The sequence below is a fragment of the Equus quagga genome, chromosome 1 (genome assembly GCF_021613505.1).
Source record: "Equus quagga isolate Etosha38 chromosome 1, UCLA_HA_Equagga_1.0, whole genome shotgun sequence".
Taxonomy (NCBI): domain Eukaryota; kingdom Metazoa; phylum Chordata; class Mammalia; order Perissodactyla; family Equidae; genus Equus; species Equus quagga.
The window spans coordinates 138,522,305-138,542,125 of record NC_060267.1 but is presented as its reverse complement, the minus strand read 5'-3'; the positions used below and the strand labels follow the sequence as shown (position 1 = coordinate 138,542,125).

General features: G+C 54.1%; 2 protein-coding genes across 5 annotated transcripts in view; one reads left to right on the top strand and one right to left on the bottom strand.

The window, feature by feature from the left end:
- PTPN23 (protein tyrosine phosphatase non-receptor type 23) overlaps positions 1–15,075 on the top strand; it is a 31,540-nt gene extending 16,465 nt beyond the window's left edge. The window contains exons 3-25 of one of the 2 annotated variants that reach the window (XM_046653407.1): positions 6,045–6,172; positions 6,431–6,507; positions 7,175–7,224; positions 7,381–7,512; positions 7,792–7,872; positions 7,968–8,099; positions 8,185–8,232; positions 8,669–8,725; positions 8,855–8,913; positions 9,095–9,174; positions 9,287–9,401; positions 9,497–9,562; positions 9,956–10,101; positions 10,404–10,715; positions 10,799–10,953; positions 11,055–11,206; positions 11,306–11,485; positions 11,577–13,344; positions 13,425–13,609; positions 13,730–13,834; positions 13,921–14,059; positions 14,153–14,266; positions 14,346–15,075. In XM_046653407.1, coding sequence (XP_046509363.1) covers positions 6,045–6,172; positions 6,431–6,507; positions 7,175–7,224; positions 7,381–7,512; positions 7,792–7,872; positions 7,968–8,099; positions 8,185–8,232; positions 8,669–8,725; positions 8,855–8,913; positions 9,095–9,174; positions 9,287–9,401; positions 9,497–9,562; positions 9,956–10,101; positions 10,404–10,715; positions 10,799–10,953; positions 11,055–11,206; positions 11,306–11,485; positions 11,577–13,344; positions 13,425–13,609; positions 13,730–13,834; positions 13,921–14,059; positions 14,153–14,266; positions 14,346–14,825 — 4,761 coding nt within the window. In that variant the 3' untranslated portion in view covers positions 14,826–15,075. Of the gene's footprint in view, positions 1–6,041; positions 6,173–6,357; positions 6,508–7,174; positions 7,225–7,380; positions 7,513–7,791; positions 7,873–7,967; positions 8,100–8,184; positions 8,233–8,668; positions 8,726–8,854; positions 8,914–9,094; positions 9,175–9,286; positions 9,402–9,496; positions 9,563–9,955; positions 10,102–10,403; positions 10,716–10,798; positions 10,954–11,054; positions 11,207–11,305; positions 11,486–11,576; positions 13,345–13,424; positions 13,610–13,729; positions 13,835–13,920; positions 14,060–14,152; positions 14,267–14,345 lie in introns of those variants that run through there. The other variant, XM_046653418.1, reaches the window with a different exon arrangement.
- A 292-nt stretch (positions 15,076–15,367) lies between these two features.
- The window catches only part of SCAP (SREBF chaperone), an 80,662-nt gene continuing 76,208 nt past the window's right edge, over positions 15,368–19,821 (bottom strand). For 2 of the 3 annotated variants that reach the window (XM_046653434.1, XM_046653453.1), the window contains 7 exons: positions 19,247–19,772; positions 19,047–19,132; positions 17,060–17,142; positions 16,787–16,953; positions 16,526–16,606; positions 16,111–16,317; positions 15,368–15,763 (listed from right to left, as the gene is read on the bottom strand). In XM_046653434.1, the coding sequence (XP_046509390.1) occupies positions 15,518–15,763; positions 16,111–16,317; positions 16,526–16,606; positions 16,787–16,953; positions 17,060–17,142; positions 19,047–19,132; positions 19,247–19,772 (1,396 nt within the window). In that variant the 3' untranslated portion in view covers positions 15,368–15,517. The remainder of the gene's footprint in view (positions 15,764–16,110; positions 16,318–16,525; positions 16,607–16,786; positions 16,954–17,059; positions 17,143–19,046; positions 19,133–19,246; positions 19,773–19,821) is intronic. The other variant, XM_046653444.1, reaches the window with a different exon arrangement.

Below are 19,821 nucleotides of genomic sequence, written 5' to 3'. Positions count from 1 at the left end.
TTTCAAAGAAGGTGACACTGTTCTTAAGACGAGAACAAAATTGTCAAAAAGATGAATTATCTCACTACTCTGTTTTAAAGTAGTTAAAAACAACTTTTTCTACTTGAATAACACTAGAAGTTTTAAATAAAAATTTTGTTTATGATTTCAGAGTATAGGAGATTGTATCTTTCCTCTAAAGCGGGGACAGTTAATTGATATGTTTACATATGCAAAAGAGATAGTCTTTAAAAACTACTGTGGGGCCAGCCCTAGTGGCTTTGTGGTTAAGTGTGGCATACTCAGCTTTGGCGGCCCGGATCGGCTCCCAGATGTGGACCTACACCACTCGTCTGCCAGTGGCCATGCTGTCACAGCACCTCACATATGAAAAGAGGAAGATTGGCAACAGATGTTAGTTCAGGGTGAATCTTCCTCAGCACCAAAAACAAATAAAACCCCATAACTGTTTGTAAATTGAGTTTTTTCTCTTATGTAGAAAACAAAAAGTGGAGAGCCAGCCCTGAGGGCCTAGTGGTTAAAGTTCAGTGTATTCTGTTTCGGCAGCCCAGGTTTGGTTCCTGGGCAGGGAACCACACCACTCATCTGTCAGTAGTCATGTGTGGCGGTGGCTCACATAGAAGAACTAGAAGGACTTGCAACTAGAATATACAACTATGTACTGGGGCTTTAGGGAGGGAAAAAGAAGAGAGGAAGATTGGGAACAGATGTTTGCTCAGAGTGAATCTTTCCCAGCAAAAAAAAAAGTGGAGTCACACACCATTGTTACAGTAATATTAGCTTTTATAATTGTCCATATATGTACCTATACTGAGATCTTAGTTTCTTCATATGGCTTCAAGTTACTATCAGGTGTCCTTTTTTTTTTTAATTAAATAATAGTAATTTCTCAGCTCATTTAGCTGAAAATTCAGGGAAGATCTTTTTTTCTCTTTCTTTCTTTTTTTTGGTGAGGAAGATTGGCCCTGAGCTAACATCTGTTGCCGGTCTTCCTCTTTTTTACTCCCCAAAGCCCCAGCACATAGTTGTATATCCTAGTTGCAGGTCATTCTACTTCTTCCATGTGGGATGCCACCACATCATGGCTTGATGAGCAGTGTGTAGGTCTGCAGCCAGGATCCAAACTGGTGAACCCCAGGCCGCCAAAGCAGAGTGTGTGAACTTAACCATTCAGTCACAGGGCCGGCCCCCTGGGTGTCCTTCCATTTCAATCTACAAGGCTTCTTTTAGCATTTCTTGCAGGGCAGATCTAGTGGTGATGAATTCCCTCAGCTTTTGTTTATGTGGGAATTTCTTAATTTTTCCTGTTTTGAAGGGCACTTTTGCTGGATATATGATCTTTGGTTACCAGTTTTTTCTTTTAGCACTTTGAATATGTGAACCTACTGCCTTCTGGTCTCCAAAGTTTCTGATGAGAAATCTGCTGATAATCTCATTGAGGGATGCCCTGTATGTGATGCATCGCTTCTCTTGCTGTTTTCTAGATTCTCTTTGTCTTTCAACAGTTTGATTATAATGTCTTGGTGTGAGTCTCTTTGAGTTCATTATATTGGAGTTCTTTGAGCTTCTTGGATGTTTATATTCATGTCTTACATCAAATTTGGGAAATTTTTGGCCATTGTTTCTTCAAATAGTCTTTCTGCTGCTGTCTCTCTCTCTTCTCCTTCTGGGGCTTCCACAATGTGTATAGTGGTCTGCTGGGTGGTGTCTTAAGGTCCCTTAGGCTCTCTTCACTTTTCTTCAATATTTTTTCTTTCTGTTCTTCAGACTTGATAATTTCAATTGTCTTATCTTCAAGTTCACTCATTCTTTCATCTACCTGCTCATATCTGCCTTTGAATCCCTCTAGTGAATTTCTCAATTCAGTTATTGTACTTTTCAGCTGTAGGATTTCTTTTTACGTTTTTCTCTCTCTTTGTTGATATTTCTGCTTTATTCCCTACATCATTTTCTTGACTTTCTCCACATCTTTCTTCAGTTCTTTGGGGATCTGTAAGTCACTTGTTTTAGAGTCTTTTCTATTAGGTCTGCCATCAAGTCTTTTTCGGGGACAGTTTCTGTTTTTCCTTTTGTGAGGAAGATTGTTACTGAACTAACATCTGTGCCATTCTTCTTCTATTTTATGTGGAATGCCACCACAGCATGGCTTAACAAGCGGTGCTAGGTCCACACCTGGGATCTGAACCTGTGAACCCTGGGCTGCCGAAATGGAGTGTGGGAACTTAACCACTACTCCACTGGGCCAGTCCCTATGTTTTTTCCTTTCAATGGGCTGTATTTTCCTGTTGCTTTGCCTTGTGATTTTTTTTGTTGAAAACTGGACATTTGACTCTAATGATATGGTGACTCTGGAAATTAGAATCTTCCCCTTCCCCAGTTTGCTGGTTTTTGTTTGTGTGTGTGTGTTTTGATTATTGTAGGCTGTCTTTGTGCCAAGAATCAGCCTGAGGTGTGAACTTAAGGTCCTCTCAAGTTTTTTCTGAGCCTTTGCCTTTCCCTGGGTATGCACGATGACTTTCTAATTTTCTCTGTCTATATGATTGCTTTTGAATGTAGTAGTCTTCAGTGTCTGGCTCCCAAAAGGGGAAAAAGAAAAATGAAGGGAGCGGTGGGGGAGAAGCACTAGCACTTTAAATCCCCTTGAAGTCTCTTCAGCCAGAGCAGGAGTTGCAACAACAGTGTCAGCCTTCCTCTTTGCACCTCTGAGATCAGAAGCAGTAATTAGCAATCAGAGCACAGATCTCTGATCTTTGGAGGACACAGTCCTTGTTGCCTACCCTGGCTCCCACAGACTGTGCTGGCTGCTCCAGGAACATGTGCAAGGCTGCCTGCACAGGGCTGGGAGCTGGGTAGCTGCTACTGTGCTGAGAGCTGATAGTCACCAAAATTTATCATCCAAGCCTTCTTCTGCAAGCTGCAGGCCTTCAGTAGACTCCAGAGTTCCAAAATAGTTACATCAGACAGATTCTGCCAGTAAGATCGTTGTTCAGCTGAGGAGACAGATTTCTGGTGCTTCCTGCTCTGTCGTCTTCCTAGAATACTACTCATAAATTAAAATTTTAAAAAAGATTTCATTCGAATAGTTTGAAAACGAGTGAGATAATCTTAACCACTAGGACTACCACCATTTTGTATACACAGGCACGTATGCACACAACACACTCTAGGAGGGAGCATTGTCATGCATCTCCAAAGCCTCTTCTGAGGCAGATCCTTTAAGATGTAGAGCGAGCGCCTGCACAGAGCAGTGGACTGGAGAGAGCCTCCCTCAGGAGAGCTCCAGACCAGGACCCTGCAGACCTGAGGCTATTCCCAGAACAGACATGACTCATAGAAGGACATAGGGTGGCCACTTCCACTTCTCCTTCGTGGGACTTGATTTGTTCATCTAAATAATGTGAGAGGTGGATCAGATCAGTGTTTCTTCAGTGAAACGACAGAACAAACTTTTTTACATAGAACGCTTATAATTCTTTCAGTGAAAAAAATGAACAGACCAGAAAAAACTCCCAGACTCGACAATATATACAGTGAAAATAAAATAGAGTAACTAAATAAACTATTATAGCAATTTTAGAAGTAACACTGGTCTAGTTTTTAGTGAATTACAGAAAATGTATCAAAGTACGGAGACATAGAAAGCAGAGACAGCATAAGTCAGGTTAACCTTTTACCATAACTCAGTGATTTACAATAGAAATGGAAGGTGGATATAATTTGGGAAGCTGTAGGCAATCTTCTTTTCCTGATCTCGGCCTCAGTTTCCTCATCTGTAAAACGGGGCTGAATGGTTGTCCCTCAGAAGACTTTCCAGTTGTAACTGGAATAAATTCTTGGCTCCGTGATTACAGGAAATAAAACTGACAGGCACTGTGAGGGGTTGTTGAAGGAGTGGGGGAGTGGTTATGGTAGGGTGTCAGCTTCCTTTCTGACTCACCTATTCTGCTCTGCTCCTACTGCATGCAGTTCATCAGAGAGCGTGACAGGCCAGGGTGGGACAAGAGGGGGCTGCATTCTTGGTTGGATTAAAGGGTGCGGGTGGATCTATATGACCTGGAGGGGCGGGTTGCTTCCATTGTTTCCCAAAGATGGTTTTAGGAAGTTGTCAACTTAAAAAGTAAGTTGGCCAGTTATGGTACCCACAAAAGGAGATTATTTGGAAACAATCAAGAAGAATTGCAGTTCTGGATATACAGGCTGTGGCAGACCATGGGCCAATCTGGAGGACGAAGGACGGGAGCTTGCTTTTACAGAGAAAAAGGGCAAGTTGGGAGGGACTGTAATAAAACAAACCCCTTTGGAGGAAACTGAGAGTCCAAAGTATAGAAGCTTCTCGTTGGCTGGGTTGCTACAGTCTCTCGTCACCTAGGCTCTTGCCAGGCTGGGAGAGAAATCTTCCTTCTCCTGCTGGTTCGTAAAGTAGAAAACACCCTCCTGTCAGAGATGCGGGCAGACCTCTCTTCCTGCTTGAGGTAATTGACCATGTATGATGGGGCGTGAGAGCTGCCCCTACAGGCTTTCCTGACTCAGTTTAGTTGAGATTTCTTTTATTGATTTCACAAAGTACAAAGACACATATTTTTTTATTTTTTTGCATATGCTTTAGTGATTGTTAAAAAAATGATAGCTAGCACATCAAACCTGTTATTTCAGAGATGCAACTGCTTAGGATGTGGCTCCACTTTAAAAAATGGGTTGGCTGAAAGGAAAATGTTAATGAGTACAAGTGGTATTTGATTGTGGCAGAGGTTATGATGGGGAGGGGAGTGATAAGATTAGATTCAAGAAGCCCCGGCCTGTGGGACAGGCTCCTTGAGGTGGTACCTCAGCTGTGTGGCTGTGACATGCCTTGTCCTTGCACTGGGCGTTCTAAAGGCCTTCCCATAGGGAGCTCATCGTTCCTGTGCAAAGAGGAGACTGAGGTCCAGAGGGGAGACGGCCGCCCGAGACACCGTGGGGAGGTGGTGTGGAGTGGGACTCGTGCCGGACTTTTGCTGCTCTGGCGTCCCTTTTGAGAGATCCCAGGCAGCAGGCTCGGAGCCCATCTCTGGAGTGTAGTGTCCTGGAGGATTCTTCTAGCTGGTGCCAGCCAGCGCTCTGCTGGGCCCCTCAGCTGCTAGAATCCTGGTGGAGGGCTCTGGTCCTCTCCAGCAGGTGGGGTGAGAGCATCACAGCGCTTCTAGCCCATCTCCTTTGTGCACCTGCTTCTTGGAGGCTGTATTGTCTGCTCTTCTGGTTGTTTGAGCAGAGGGTTCATTTGCTTGCTTTTGTTTTCTCAAAATGGGAATAGGTTTATTGTTTATTATAAAAATTGGAATGTTCAATATAAAGAATATATAAACAATGCAAAGAATTAAAAATATATCTCTATATGTATGTATAGAATAAGAGAAATTACTTAAACCGTATTATCCAGGGATAATCACTTAAGATTTTGGTGTATAACCTAGATTTTTTTCTTTTTGTCTATATATCTAGTTGGTTATCAGTATCTATGTGGTTTTACATAAATCATACCGCTCATCTGTTACATACTTTTTTTTTGCCCGATAAATATGTCATGGACATCTTAACATATCAATAAATAGAGATCCTTGTCTTCAGTTTTTGTGGTTGCAGTCTTCTCTTTTGTGGGTAGCCTTGACATCATTTATTTAAACAGTCCTCTCTAATGAAAACTTTGGCGGCATCCCAGTATTTGACCCTGTTAATAATGCTGATAAATATCCTTGCATGCTCATCCAAGCGTTTGCTTATCTGGATATCTTACTGTATATTTTTAGATAGAGAACTGTGGATCAGACGTTAGGTACATTACAATTTTAATGCATTTGTAAGCTGCCTTTCAGAAAGGTGGGACTGACTGAGACCACCAGTGCTGGCTGGTGGTTGTTGAATGACTGCAGGTGTAGCTGTGGGCTTTCTTTGGATCCCTTGGAGTCTCCCAGCTCTGATGCATATTTCCTGGGCGTTTGTGGGAAGACAGGCATACCTGTCATCTACCCCAAGTGATGACAGGCCTGTTTCTCCCATCTGCCCCCCAGAATGCTGTCCGTGTCCCACGGGACTTTGAGGGCTGCAGTGTCCTCCGCAAGTACCTAGGCCAGCTCCACTACCTGCAAAGTCGCGTCCCCATGGGCTCAGGCCAGGAGGCTGCCGTTCCTGTCACCTGGTGAGAGCTGGCAGGCAGGGCTGGGGAGAACCTAGAGGGTACCTGGGACAGGCCAGGGTGTCTGGATGGTGGGGATGCCCCTTCCTTCCCCTCCCCTGCCCTTTCCTTTCCTTACTGCACAGGATGGGGAGTGGCTTGGTGTGGTCTCCCCAGGCTTCACTCCTTCTGACCCCACACTGGGGTAGCTGGTCCCCTCACCTGGCCTCAGGGCCCTGGCCAGCTCCTTCCCTCAGGATGACTGGGGTGGCATGTCTACAGGACTGAGATCTTCTCAGGCAAGTCCGTGGCCCATGAGGACATCAAGTATGAGCAGGCCTGCATTCTCTACAATCTCGGTGAGCTGCCTGACCCCTCCCCCTTGTCCCTACCTCCCAGCTCTGTCAACCCAGCATCTCAGCTCAGCAGAAGGCCACCAAGTGGGCTGATGGATGGAAGACACCTGGGTTCTGACCCTCCACTGCCTTCCCCGCAGCTCTACTGGCACCTCTTTTCTGGGCCATCTGGAGCCACCCTGCTGAGGAGAGGCTCCACTGGGTTGGCTGCCACAGGGCATTGCCATCTTGTGCTCCAGCCAGGAGAGATGGCCTGTCTTCTTTGACTGGACAGCTCCTAACCCCGCTTGTGGCTTTGGGCTACTTCAGGCAGGAGGAGGACAAGGCTGGCCTCAATCGGCCCTGCCGTCAACCCTGATGACTCAGCCTCAGCCTGGCTCAAGGGAGAAGCCTGGGGAGCCCGAGAGTACTGTGTAGGCCTCCCTCAGGCTTCAAGACCGGCCCTTTAGGCTGGGGGCTGTGGACGGGAGCCTGTCCTTCCTCCACTCCCACCCCTGCCTGGTGCAAAGCAGGAGACTGAGGGGCTTGGCTCATCTTCTCAGTCTCCCCCTTTGCTGTAGCTTTGGTGTCCTTGGACCAACTGCCTCAGTTCTCAGATCCATTTTCCTGATCATGGGTGACAACACTACTCCCTCTGCCTCACTCTGACACCATGTCTCTGCCTCCCCAGGGGCGCTGCACTCCATGCTGGGGGCCATGGACAAGCGGGTGTCTGAGGAGGTGAGGAGGGGCACGGGCAGTGGGTGGGACACAGGACATAACCAGGGAGGGGTGCTGAGTGTTCGCAGCCTCCAGAGATGAGTCCTGCCCTGCGGGAGTGGACACAGGCAGCTGTCTGGCTCTGCCTCTGACCATCCTCCCCGTCTTCCCTCCCAGGGCATGAAGGTCTCCTGTACTCACTTCCAGTGTGCAGCAGGTGCTTTTGCCTACCTGCGTGAGCACTTCCCTCATGCCTACAGCGTTGACATGAGCCGCCAGATCCTCACTCTCAATGTCAACCTTATGCTGGTGAGGTGGTACCCTTCTTGGGGCTGAGTTGAATCCAGGGGAGGGGACAGTTAGGGCTGCATCCTAGACCAGGCCCTGTGCAGATGGCGGTGAGGGACCAGCAGAGGGCCTTGGCTTTGATCTTTTGAGGCCCAGGTGAATCAGGAGCAGGACTGTGCTTCTTGGAGTTGGGGGGGCTGGAGAAGAGAAGACAGTGAAGAGGGGATCCCTGGGTCTGCCTGCTGGGAAGGGCAAGGGCTCCAGGTGAACAAGGGAGGCCACCTGCATTTGTTGTCCCAGGGCCAGGCTCAGGAGTGCCTTCTGGAGAAGTCGATGTTAGACAACAGGAAGAGCTTTCTTGTGGCCCGCATCAGTGCACAGGTAGGGATGGGGTAAATGGTGGTCCTCAAGGAACTGAAGCAGGCCTTTGGTTTACTCCTGACTCCCTCCCACTGACGGCCCATCCTGGCCCTCAGGTAGTGGATTACTACAAGGAGGCATGCCGGGCCTTGGAGAACCCCGACACCGCCTCGCTGCTGGGCCGGATCCAGAAGGACTGGAAGAAGCTTGTGCAAATGAAGATCTACTACTTTGCGGCTGTGGCTCATGTGAGAGCACCATGGCCTGGGCCTGGACGGGGCTGAGCTGCCACAGCTCGGGAAATAAGTAGTAACATCTCTTCTTTTTTCCTAGCTTCACATGGGGAAGCAGGCTGAGGAGCAGCAGAAGTTTGGGGAGCGGGTGAGTAAGCTATGACAAAGACGGGACTCAGGACTTGTTCCAGCCCTGTTAGTGAGATCCTGGTGGGGTCCCTTCCCTTACAGAATAAAGGGCGCAGTCTTCTCTCTGTCTCTAACCCCCATATCCCTGGCCACTCCCCTGCTGCAGGCCGTGTGTTTCTTATGTGTTGTCCCATCTTGCAGCCCTCATCCCTAGGGGACTGAGGACATGTAGCAGGCTCCCCTCAGGAGAGGGCTAGTTGGAAGTGTAAGCTGTAAGGTGGAGCAGGGTGTGATGCTAACCTTGGTCGTGTTGGCTGGGCTGGCACCTGGCTGCCTCCTCAGCTTCTTGTCTTCTAATGGGTCACCTGATAGCCGGGCAGTGCTCAGTGGGTGTCAGAAGGAGTAGGGTCCAAGCAAGGAAGGACGGACCAGGCTCTGCCTGCTGCCCCCCACAGGTTGCATACTTCCAGAGTGCCCTGGACAAGCTCAATGAAGCCATCAAGTTGGCCAAGGTAAAGCTGAAGAAGAGCCTGGCCACGCCTCAGAGCTCTGAGATTACAGGAGGCAGGCCTGGTGGGGCTGAGGGGTGTCCTGGCACTGGCCTTGGTTGGTGCTGAGCATCCTCCATCCCTACCGCACAGGGCCAGCCTGATACTGTGCAAGACGCACTTCGCTTCACTATGGATGTCATTGGAGGAAAGTGAGTCTGTGGGGCTAGGGATGGCCCTGGTTCCTTCTTGTTAGGAAGGGTCTTGGCCCTCTGCCTACATCATTGGGAGGAAGCCACCAGTGCCAGAGAGCAGTGGCCCACGTGGGAGGCTAGGTCCTGGATTCCCACTGATCACCCCAGACTTCCCACTCTCCCTTATCCTGACCCCCAGGTACAATTCTGCCAAGAAGGACAACGACTTCATCTACCATGAGGCTGTTCCAGCACTGGACACCCTTCAGCCTGTGAAAGGTCTGAAGCTGAGGGGAGGCCGAGATTGGGGTAGGAGGTGAACATGGGACAGAACAGAGGCAGACTGGAGGTTTGTGGGCCTGGTCTCCAGAATTCTTCCTCCCCCTCCCAGGTGCCCCCTTGGTGAAGCCCTTACCAGTGAACCCCACAGATCCAGCTGTTACAGGCCCTGACATCTTCGCCAAACTGGTACCCATGGCTGCCCATGAAGCCTCCTCGCTATACAGGTGGGTGGGAGGGGCTGGCACTACGGTTAGCACAGGTGGGGTGGGGATGTCTCAAGGGACATAGGCTTCCAACAGCTGCTCTGTCACTTCTGCAGTGAGGAGAAGGCCAAGCTGCTTCGGGAGATGATGGCCAAGATTGAGGACAAGAATGAAGTCCTGGAGTGAGTGCAGGGCTGGGAGTGGGAGATGTGGGGGTACACGCCAGACCTCTGTGGGGTCCCCAGTGCTGCCTGCAACAGAGAGAGTAGCGTCTGCTTGTACCAGGTTTCCTTGCTCTGCCCTGCCTGCTCTGGGCCTCGTGTGCTGCATGTGTAAAATGAGTCACATATCTTGGGAGGAGGATGTCCTTTCTGTCCCATTGTTTTCAGCAGTGCCCTGAGCATGTTCTGTGAGGCTAGGCCAGACCAGATCCAGTGCTAGAAGTTGGAATGTTGATTTGCTCTCTGCTAGGACCTCAGACCTAGCTTCAGTGGTGGGGACTGGCCCTAGTGGGCTCCTTTTACATGTGAGGAGTTGAGTCAGCACCCAGCTCCTGGTCCTGTTGCCCCTCGCAGCCAGTTCATGGATTCAATGCAGCTGGATCCTGAGACAGTGGACAACCTTGATGCATACAGCCACATCCCACCCCAGCTCATGGAGAAGTGTGCGGCTCTCAGTGTCCGGCCCGACACCGTCAGGAACCTCGTTCAGTCCATGCAAGGTGAGTGAGGGGGAGAGCAAGCAGGTGGAGGGTGAGAATATGGAAGTCATCTGCTATGGTCTCCATGTCCCCTGTTCGCCAAGGATGGAAATTGCATCTCTCCAAGCACCTGGCACAAGCACCCACCTACATGGATCGCTGTACCCTCTCTGCCCGCCCATCTGCATTGCTGAGCAAGCAGTGGGCCACACACAAGCCCTTGACTGAGTGGGCAGTTCTCTCTCTTGGGGGATGGGCCGCAGTGGGTGCCTGGCCTGCTTGCCTCAGAAGCTGTTCCCCCCTCTCCCACAACCCCCCCCCAGTGCTGTCAGGTGTGTTCACGGATGTGGAGGCCTCCCTGAAGGACATCAGGGACCTGCTGGAGGAGGATGAGCTGCTAGACCAGAAGCTGCAGGAGGCAGTGGGCCAGGCAGGAGCCAGCCTGGCAGTCTCCAAGGCTGAGCTGGCAGAGGTGAGGCGAGAATGGGCCAAGTACATGGAGGTCCATGAGAAGGCCTCCTTCACCAACAGTGAGCTGCACCGTGCCATGAATCTGCACGTTGGCAACCTGCGCCTGCTCAGTGGGCCGCTGGACCAGGTCCGTGCTGCCCTGCCCACGCCAGCCCTCACCCCAGGTGAGCCCCGCCTGTCCCAAACCCGCGGGAAGAGACGTGGAGCTGGGAGTTTCTTTGGCCTCACTGACCACTGCTGCTCCCAGAGGACAAGGCTGTGCTGCAGAATCTGAAGCGTATCCTGGCCAAGGTGCAGGAGATGCGGGACCAGCGTGTGTCCCTGGAGCAGCAGCTGCGTGAGCTTATTCAGAAGGATGACATCACTGCCTCACTGGTTACTACGGACCACTCAGAGATTAAGGTCGGACTGGGTGAGCAGGGTGGAGGAGCTTTGACACAGGGCTCCTGTGTGGCCCTGTGAGGCCCTGAGTGTCTGTCCTTCATCCCCCAACACTTCCTCAGAAGCTGTTTGAGGAGCAGCTGAAGAAGTATGACCAGCTGAGAGTGTACCTGGAGCAGAACCTGGCTGCCCAGGACAACGTGCTCCGGGCACTGACAGAAGCCAACGTGCAGTATGCAGCAGTGCGGCGGGTGCTCAGCGAACTGGACCAAAAGTCAGTGTCTGGCCCTGTGCTCTTGCCCAGAGTCCCTCCCAGTCTCTCTCAGAGCTTGGCTCTAGCTGTTCACCTTCTGCTGGCCCTTCTGTCCACCAGGTGGAACTCCACGCTACAGACCCTGGTGGCCTCTTATGAAGCCTATGAGGACCTGATGAAGAAGTCCCAGGAGGGCAAGGACTTCTATGCGGACCTGGAGAGTAAGGTGGCCGCTCTCTTGGAACGAGCACAGTCCACCTGCCAGGCCCGTGAGGCTGCCCGCCAGCAGCTCCTGGACAGGTGAGTGTGGCCCGGGGCCCAGGCATGGCCGCAGCCCAAACCCAGGCTGGGTTGATGGGAGTCTGGCTCCACTTCTTATGTTGTCCCACAGGGAGCTGAAGAAGAAGCCGCCACCACGGCCCACAGCCCCAAAGCCGTTCCTGCCCCGCAGGGAGGAGGGTGAGGCAGTGGAGACAGCAGACCTGCCCGAGGAGCTGCGCAGTCTGCCCCCTGACATGGTGGTTGGCCCACGGCCACCTGACACCTTCCTAGGAACTGCTGCCCCACTCCACTTTCCTCCCAGCCCCTTCCCTGCCTCTGCAGGCCCAGGACCCCACTATCTCTCGGGACCCTTACCCGCTGGTACCTACTCGGGCCCCACCCAGATGTTGCAGCCCAGGGCCCCCCAGGCCCCAGGGCATCCTGCAATGGCCATGGTACCCGGACCTGCCCTCTACCCAGCCCCTGCCTACACACCAGAGCTGGGCCTTGTGCCCCGATCCTCCCCCCAGCATGGTGTGGTGAGCAGTCCCTATGGGGGGGTAGGGCCACCCCCAGCAGTTGCAGGTATGCCCTCAGCCCCACCTCCCCAGTTCTCAGGCCCTGAGTTGACCATGGGGGTTCGGCCAGCTACTACCACAGTAGATAGTGTCCAGGCCCCCATCTCCAGCCACACAGCACCACGGCCCAACCCCAGCCCTGTTCCTCCCCAGCCCTGCTTCCCGGTGCCCCCACAACAGCCATTGCCTACGCCCTACACCTACCCTCTAGGGGCCAAGCAGCCCCTCCCAGCACCCGCAGCCCAGCACCACTTTTCTCCTGGGATCCCCACGGGTTTTCCAGCCCCGAGGGTTGGGCCCCAGCCCCAGCCTCAGCCCACACGAGCAGCATTTGGGCCCCCGCCCCCTCAGCAGCCCCTTGCACTCCAGCATCCGCACCTCTTCCCACCCCAGGCTCCGGCACTGGTAGCCTCTCAACGCCCCTATCCCTTTGCCCCTCAGCCTGGTGTCCTGGGGCAGCCACCACCAGCTTTGCACACCCAGGTCTACCCTGGCCCCTCTCAGGACCCTCTGCCCCCCCATTCAGGGGCTCTGCCATTCCCTAGCCCTGGGCCTCCTCAGTCTCCCCATCCCACCCTGGCATATGGTCCTGCGCCTGCCTCCAGGCCCCTGGGCCCCCAAGCAGCCCCTCTCTCCATTCGAGGCCCCCCACCTGCCAGCCAGCCCACCCCCAGTCCCCACCTGGTGCCTTCACCTGCCCCATCCCCAGGGCCTGGCCCAGTACCTCCTCGGCCCCCTGCAGCAGAGCCACCCTCGTGCCTGCGCCGAGGCACTGCAGCTGCAGATCTGCTTTCCTCCAGCCCTGAGAGCCAGCATGGAGGCACCCAGCCTCCTGGGGGTGGGCAGCCCCTGCTGCAGCCTACTAAGGTGGATGCGGCTGAGGGCCGGCGGCCACAGGCCCTGCGGCTGATTGAGCGGGACCCCTATGAGCACCCTGAGAGGCTGCAGCAGTTGCAGCAGGAGCTGGAGGCCTTTCGGGGCCAGTTGGGCGATTCAGCGGCTCTGGACACTGTATGGCGGGAGCTGCAAGACGCACAGGAACACGATGCCCGTGGCCGCTCCATCGCCATTGCCCGCTGCTACTCACTCAAGAACCGGCACCAGGACGTCATGCCCTATGATAGTAACCGCGTGGTGCTGCGCTCAGGCAAGGATGACTATATCAACGCCAGCCGTGTGGAAGGGCTTTCGCCATACTGCCCACCATTGGTGGCCACTCAGGCCCCACTGCCTGGCACAGCTGCTGACTTCTGGCTCATGGTGCATGAGCAAAAAGTGTCAGTCATTGTCATGTTGGTGTCTGAGGCCGAGATGGAGAAGGTGAGAGGGAGAGGTTGGATGGGCACCCAGGAGGGACGCTGGAAAACCAGCCCTAACTGCCCCATCTATTTGCCCCTCAGCAAAAGGTGGCACGGTACTTCCCCACTGAGAGGGGCCAGCCCATGGTGCACGGTGCCTTGAATCTGGCCCTGAGCAGTGTCCGCACCACTGAGACGCACGTGGAGCGGGTGCTGAGCCTGCAGTTCCGTGACCAGAGCCTCAAGCGTTCACTCGTGCACCTCCACTTCTCTACCTGGCCTGAGTTGTGCGTCTGCTGCCCTGGGTGGTAGTTGGGGACCTGGGGGCCTTCTGCTCCTTAGGGTGGGGAGGGGTGGGGAGGATCTCTGATCAGGTCTGGCTCAAAAGCGCTGCCCTGCCCCCGCAGAGGCCTGCCTGACAGCCCCAGCAACCTGCTGCGCTTCATCCAGGAGGTGCATGCACATTACCTGCACCAGCGACCCCTGCACACACCCATCGTCGTGCACTGCAGGTAGGGTGCAGGTAGCAGGTGGGCAGCTGCCTGAGGTTCCTCTGCCATGGGCTTTGGCCTGGCCTTACACCTACTTCCTGCCACAGCTCCGGAGTGGGCCGCACGGGAGCCTTCGCACTGCTCTATGCGGCTGTGCAGGAGGTGGAGGCTGGAAACGGGATCCCGGAGCTGCCTCAGCTGGTGCGCCACATGCGACAGCAGAGGAAACACATGCTGCAGGAGAAAGTGAGGGTCTGGGCCAGTGGGTGTTGGACTGGGCCTTCTGCCCTGGGGTCCCAGGGCTCTGCCCAGCTAACCAAGCCAAATGCACCTCTGCAGCTGCACCTGAGGTTCTGCCACGAGGCAGTGGTGAGACACGTGGAGCAGGTCCTGCAGCGCCATGGCATGCCCCCTCCATGTAAACCCTCAGCCGGCACAAGCATCAGCCAGAAGGTAAGGAAGGAACTCCTGGGGGCTGTGGGGACAGCCACAGTCTTGTGACCCTCGTCTTTACCCACTTCTGTCTTCTCAGAATCACCTTCCTCAGGACTCCCAGGACCTGGTCCTTGGAGGAGACGTGCCCATCAGCTCTATCCAGGCCACTATTGCAAAGCTCAGCATCCGGCCTCCTGGAGGCTTGGATTCTCCAGCTGCCAGCCTGCCAGGCCCTGTAGAGCCCCCAGGCCCACCGCCAGCTAGCCTCCCAGAGTCCACCCAGCTCCCATCCTCCTCCCCACCTCCCCTCTCTTCACCCCTGCCTGAGGCCCCCCAGCCTGAAGAAGAGCAGCCAGCACCTGAGGTCCCCAGTGTGGGCCCGCCCTCCTCTTCCCTGGAGCTGCTGGCCTCCCTAACTCCCGAGGCCTTCTCCCTGGACAGCTCCTTGCAGCGAAAGCAGCGGATGAGCAAGCAGAACTTTCTGCAGGCCCATAACGGGCAGGGTCTGCGGGCTGCCCGGCCCACTGATGACCCCCTCAGCCTTCTGGATCCACTCTGGACACTCAACAAGACCTGAACAGGCTTTGCCTGCCTGGTCCTTACACTACATCATCATCTCCCATGCCTGTCTGCCCATGCTCAGCAGGGCCTCTCCAGGTGGGCCTGGTCTCTTACTCCCATTCCTGCTGCCTTCAGCCCTACCTGGCCCAGCCCGCACCCCTGTAGGGTAGGGGTGCATCACAGGCCTTGCTCAGGTTCTGCTCCTTTGTGGGACCTGACATTTTTCAGCTCTTTGCTATTGAAATAATAAACTGACCTGTTCTGTGGCCAGGGTTTGTCCATTGCCGCCTCAGGGAGAGAGCCAGAGCCCCAGTAGCACCATCTGAGATGTACCTTTAGTGAGCTTGGATGTGGGTGGGTGGTAGGATGACCACCCCTGGAATTGTCAAGAAGGCCTCTAGTGCTGGCTTGCTGAGCCTCCCTCACGCTGTACACTTCTTGAGCTGAGAGAAGTCTAACCAAGTACTAAAGTTTAGACACAGGGAGGGAATATGTAAGTAAGTGACACAGAAGCTCCTCTAGGGGAAGACGCAAGCGGATCACAAGGCCTCTGGCAGATGTGATTAAAAAAAAGGTTTAATAATATTACAGTCATGAGGCAGGACAGTTCAAAGGCAGCTTGCAGAAGACTCATCTCCTCCCTCCAGTCTAGCTCCAGTGCATTGGCCCTGTGTAGCCGGCTGAGAGGGGCGCAGCTGCTGCCCACCCTCAGTCCAGCTTCTCCAACACAGAGGGCACATACACCAGGCTGAGCTCACTGCCAAAGTTGCAGACAATGGCAGCATTGTCCAGCACCAGGATCTGGCGGGCAGGCTGGGCCTCGCTGTTCTTCCCCAGGTAGACTGTCTGTAACAGGTCCCCGTAGTTTAGGTCCCAAAAGGAGACACAGCCCTGGCCGCCAGTCACCAGTAGGTTGTCTGAGATGACGCCCAAGCTTGCACCACAGCCCAGGTCCTAGAGGAAAGGACACGACAGGCTCAGTGTCTTGAGTCCTCCTCAAAACACCAAGAGGGGCTGGTGCCATGGTGTAGTGGTTAAGTACGGTATGTTCTGATTCAGCAGCGCAGGTTCACGGGTTCAGATCCCAGGCATGGATCTACACCACTCATCAGCCACACTGTGGTTGTGGCGGCAACCCACATACAAAATAGAGGAAGATCAGCACAGATGTTAGCTCAGGGACAATCTTCCTCAAGCAAAAAAAGAGGAGGACTGGGAACAGATGTGCTTAGGGCTAATCTTCCTCAGCAAAAAAAAAAAAACCCCAAAACTGAGAATCCTGTGGCCCCTAACCTGCCTACCTGCTGAATGGAGTAGAGCTTGATGCCTGTGCTGCGGTCCCAGATGCTGATGAGGTCATCTAGGCCACTGCTGATGACGCAGGAGGTGGTACAGGTGAGGGAGGTGACATCCCCACGGTGAGCAAACATGTGGCTGACCCGGCTGCCAGTCAGCACATCCCACAGGCAGATGGCCCCATCTTGTCCGCCACTGGCCAGCACCATGGTCTAGGGGAAGAGGCCCAGGGGACCTGGGTCACTGAGGTGGAATACCTTTGTCCACAAGGGTGTCCGTCCTAGTGCCCCAGTGGGTGGCGGCCCTCCCTCTACATCCCAGAAGGCCCTTGGGGGCCAGCTCCCAGGAGTCAGAAACAAGAGCTATGGGCCTGGCATAGTACTCCTGCACCCCTCCCACAGCTCCCCATCAGGCCCTTACCTGGTCAATGTACACCGTTGTGATGGCCCCTGAGTGGCCCTGCAGGGTGAAGAGACAGCACGAGTCCTCCAGACGGAACACCTGGGGCAGGGATGGGCATCAAGTTCTGGACAATCTGGTGTTTTCCAAATTACAGTTTGGCCAAGAAATCCCTCCACGGTTCATCCAGGACACCTCTAGCCTCTCCCCGACCGACCCCAAATGCTCCTCATCCCTTGTGCTAGGCCACCCTAGCACCTAAAAGACGGAGCCAACACTCACTCTCAGGGTGTGGTCTTGGCTCCCAGTCACAAGGCGCCCAGCAGCGGCCTTCAGGGCTGTGATGGGTTTCTGGTGTGCACAGGGCACTGTGTGGGTCAGGCGACAGGCCACCGTGTCACTGCTGCTGTACACGGGGGATGCAGGGGAAGTGCCCCGCCCTGGGGTCCCTGGGGACAACAGGCCAAGTGAGGGATCTCTGAGAAGACACCTTACAAGCTGCCCCTGCACTTCACCCACCAGGTGCAGGCCCCTACCCAGCCCAGGCCCTCTGACCTCGGAACTGCAGGGGGCTGAGGGAAGTGTGGGTCTCCAAGGAGAAGAAATCGAGGGAACCGTTGAGCCGGGCAGCCACAATCCTGGAAGACAAGAGCAACTACCAGGGGGATCTCCCTCAGAGCCCCCAGCCTTGAGGCCGGGCACCATGGGTACTTGACAGGCTCAGCTCCACTGAGCATGTGGGAACGACAGAGACATGAGGGACCATGGCCAAGAGGGAAGGACGTGCTGTGGAACAGATGCTGAAACTGGAGGGCCCAGGTTGCAACTCTAATTATTAATCTCTCTGTGCCTCAGTTTCTTCATCTGTGAAATGGGGACAACCTCACAGGTTGTCCTCAATTGAGTACCCAACTCACAAAGTGGTCACAAGGAGTAAATGAGCTAATATACATAAAATGATACCTGAGGAACATCACCTAAGATTGTAAACCAGAAAAAAAAAAAAAAAAAAAAAAGAGCATGTGGAAGGTTCCACTTCATAGCCTGGAGCTAAAGGAAAGGCTTCTGAACCGGCGAAATAGGACCTGAGGTGGGGCTGCGTTTTGCTGCCACAGGAGGTACTGCTGTCTCTATCACATAAAAGCAGCTTCAACCCAAGCACCACCTACTCCATTTTCCTTTTCCTGTCTTTTTTTTTTTTTTTTGGCTGAGCAAGATTCGCCTGAGCTAACACCTATGCCAATCTTCTTCTATTCTGTCTGTGAGCCACCACCACAGCATGGCCACTGACGACTTGTGTAGGTCCGTGCCCAGGAACCAAACCTGGGCCACTAAAGTGGAGTGTGCCGAACTTAACCGCTAGGCCACAGGGCCAGCCCCACTTCATTTCCTTTTTCCACAAAGAAGGATTCTCTCCATTGCCCAGAAATCCCTAGGCACAGGTTTGACAGGCAGAGATGGAGACATTTGTCCAGTGACCCCAAAGCCTCGAAGTGAGTGGGCTCAAAATCTTACTCCAGCAAAAGGCAATGCACGTCTATAACCTCCACCCATGAACTGGAAGGGCCCAGGGCAGAGCTGCGGAAGGCCCAGTGTACGGGAAAGGGGAGGGCAAGGAGGAGAGACCGTGGCATCAGGAACTTTGTGGGTTGGGCTGAGCCCGTGGGCTTTCCCTAAAACTGGAAAAAAAAACAAGCAGCAAGGAAGAATTTCCAATCGTGGGGAACCTAATGAACTTGGCCAGGCTGGAGGACAAGGCCTATGCAAGAAGCCTGATGGTGGCAGGAATGACAGCAGCAGCCAACAAAAATTGAGAGAACTAAGGACAAGGGGTTCCTCCTACCCCAAGGAAAAAAAAAAAACCTCAAGCTCTAGCCTAGATGGTGGTGCCACAAATGGTCAGAGACTCTGGAAGGAAGAGCCAGCATGAGACAAGCAGGTGAAGCGCTCAGCAGGAGGCTCCTGGTCATGGGTGAGACCTGGGTTTAAGAGCCCAGAGGTGGGAGCCCAAAGTCTGGGTGGCTGGGACCTTCACAGGGAGTGTGTGCAGATGGAGCCCTGGGAACACCCACAGCCAAGAGGCGCGCTGAGGAGGGAGGCGAGAATAGTGTCCAGTATCAAAGGGAAAGAAATGTTCTAACAAGAAGGTTCTTTTGAAAATGCACTTTTCTGTAACTGAAAATGCAGCCAAGAAACCAAGAAAGGTCAGTATTGACAGGGCAATTAGAGATATGCTGGCTTCACAAAGGTGAGAAAGGAAAACAGTGTACCCACTCCCCACTGTCACAGTGGTTAAGGGTCCTAGGAGCTCAGCGTGTGCCAGGCCCTATTCTACATGCTTCCTACCAGTTAACTCTTTTTAGTTGTCACCCCTCCCATTGAGGTGGACTACCCGCTGTTCACAGGTGTGGGGCTGGGCACCGAGAAGGGAAGTCAAGTCACATACCAGCAAAGGGGAGCCAGGACTCAAACCTCCGAGTATGGCCTGGCCAGGAAGGGCTGGGGATGTCTGGGGTTGAGGCAGGCAATCTAGCAATCTCACCTTTTGTCCAGGAAGACGAGGGCTGTGATGCCCGAGGAGACCTCCTCGCTGCTGCAGTGCAGCACGCCCTCGATGGCATCCCATACCTGCAAGCCCAGAAGCTGTGAGCACCTGCGGGCTGGGAAGGCCCACAAGCCCCAAGTGGACGGCCCCTCTGCCCACCTCCAGTCCCTCTGCCCACCTCCAGTCCCTCTGCCCACCTCCAGCCGGCCACTGCTCCGCCCCACCACGATGAGGTTGCCCTGCAGCTCCAGGCTCCAGATGGAGCCGTCTGCGCTGGGGGCCCAGGCAAGACAAGGGGAGCCCTTCTCGGAAGGAGAGCCCGCCTCATCCTCAGGGGCTTGGAGCAGCGCAGGTCCAGGTGAGGGTGGGCGCAGGGCTGGTGAGTGGATGGGAGCCAACCCTTCCTCCTGGTACACTTGCTGCACCAGGCGGCTGAAGTCATAGCCTGGGGAGTCCCGAGTGCGGCCGCAGCCTGCCCGGTGCCGGGGCTCTGGCTGAGCGGGCTCTGAGAGCCGCGTCTGCGCTGAGAAGTTGGTGTCAATCAAGGAGCTGAGGTCCGGCTGGTCCCCGAAGAGGGAAGGTGGTGGAGGGCCCCGGGGGCGGTGCTGCAGTGGAGGGCTGTCCCCAAGCTCCTCTGGGCCACCCTTCCCGCCATCTGACAGTCGTTCCCAGCTCTCCTGAGCCTCGAACACGCTGCTAACACCACTGTCCCGGCGCTGCCTGCTGGAGGTGGGGGGCCAGGAGGGCAGAGTAAGGACAGTGGTGGGGTGGC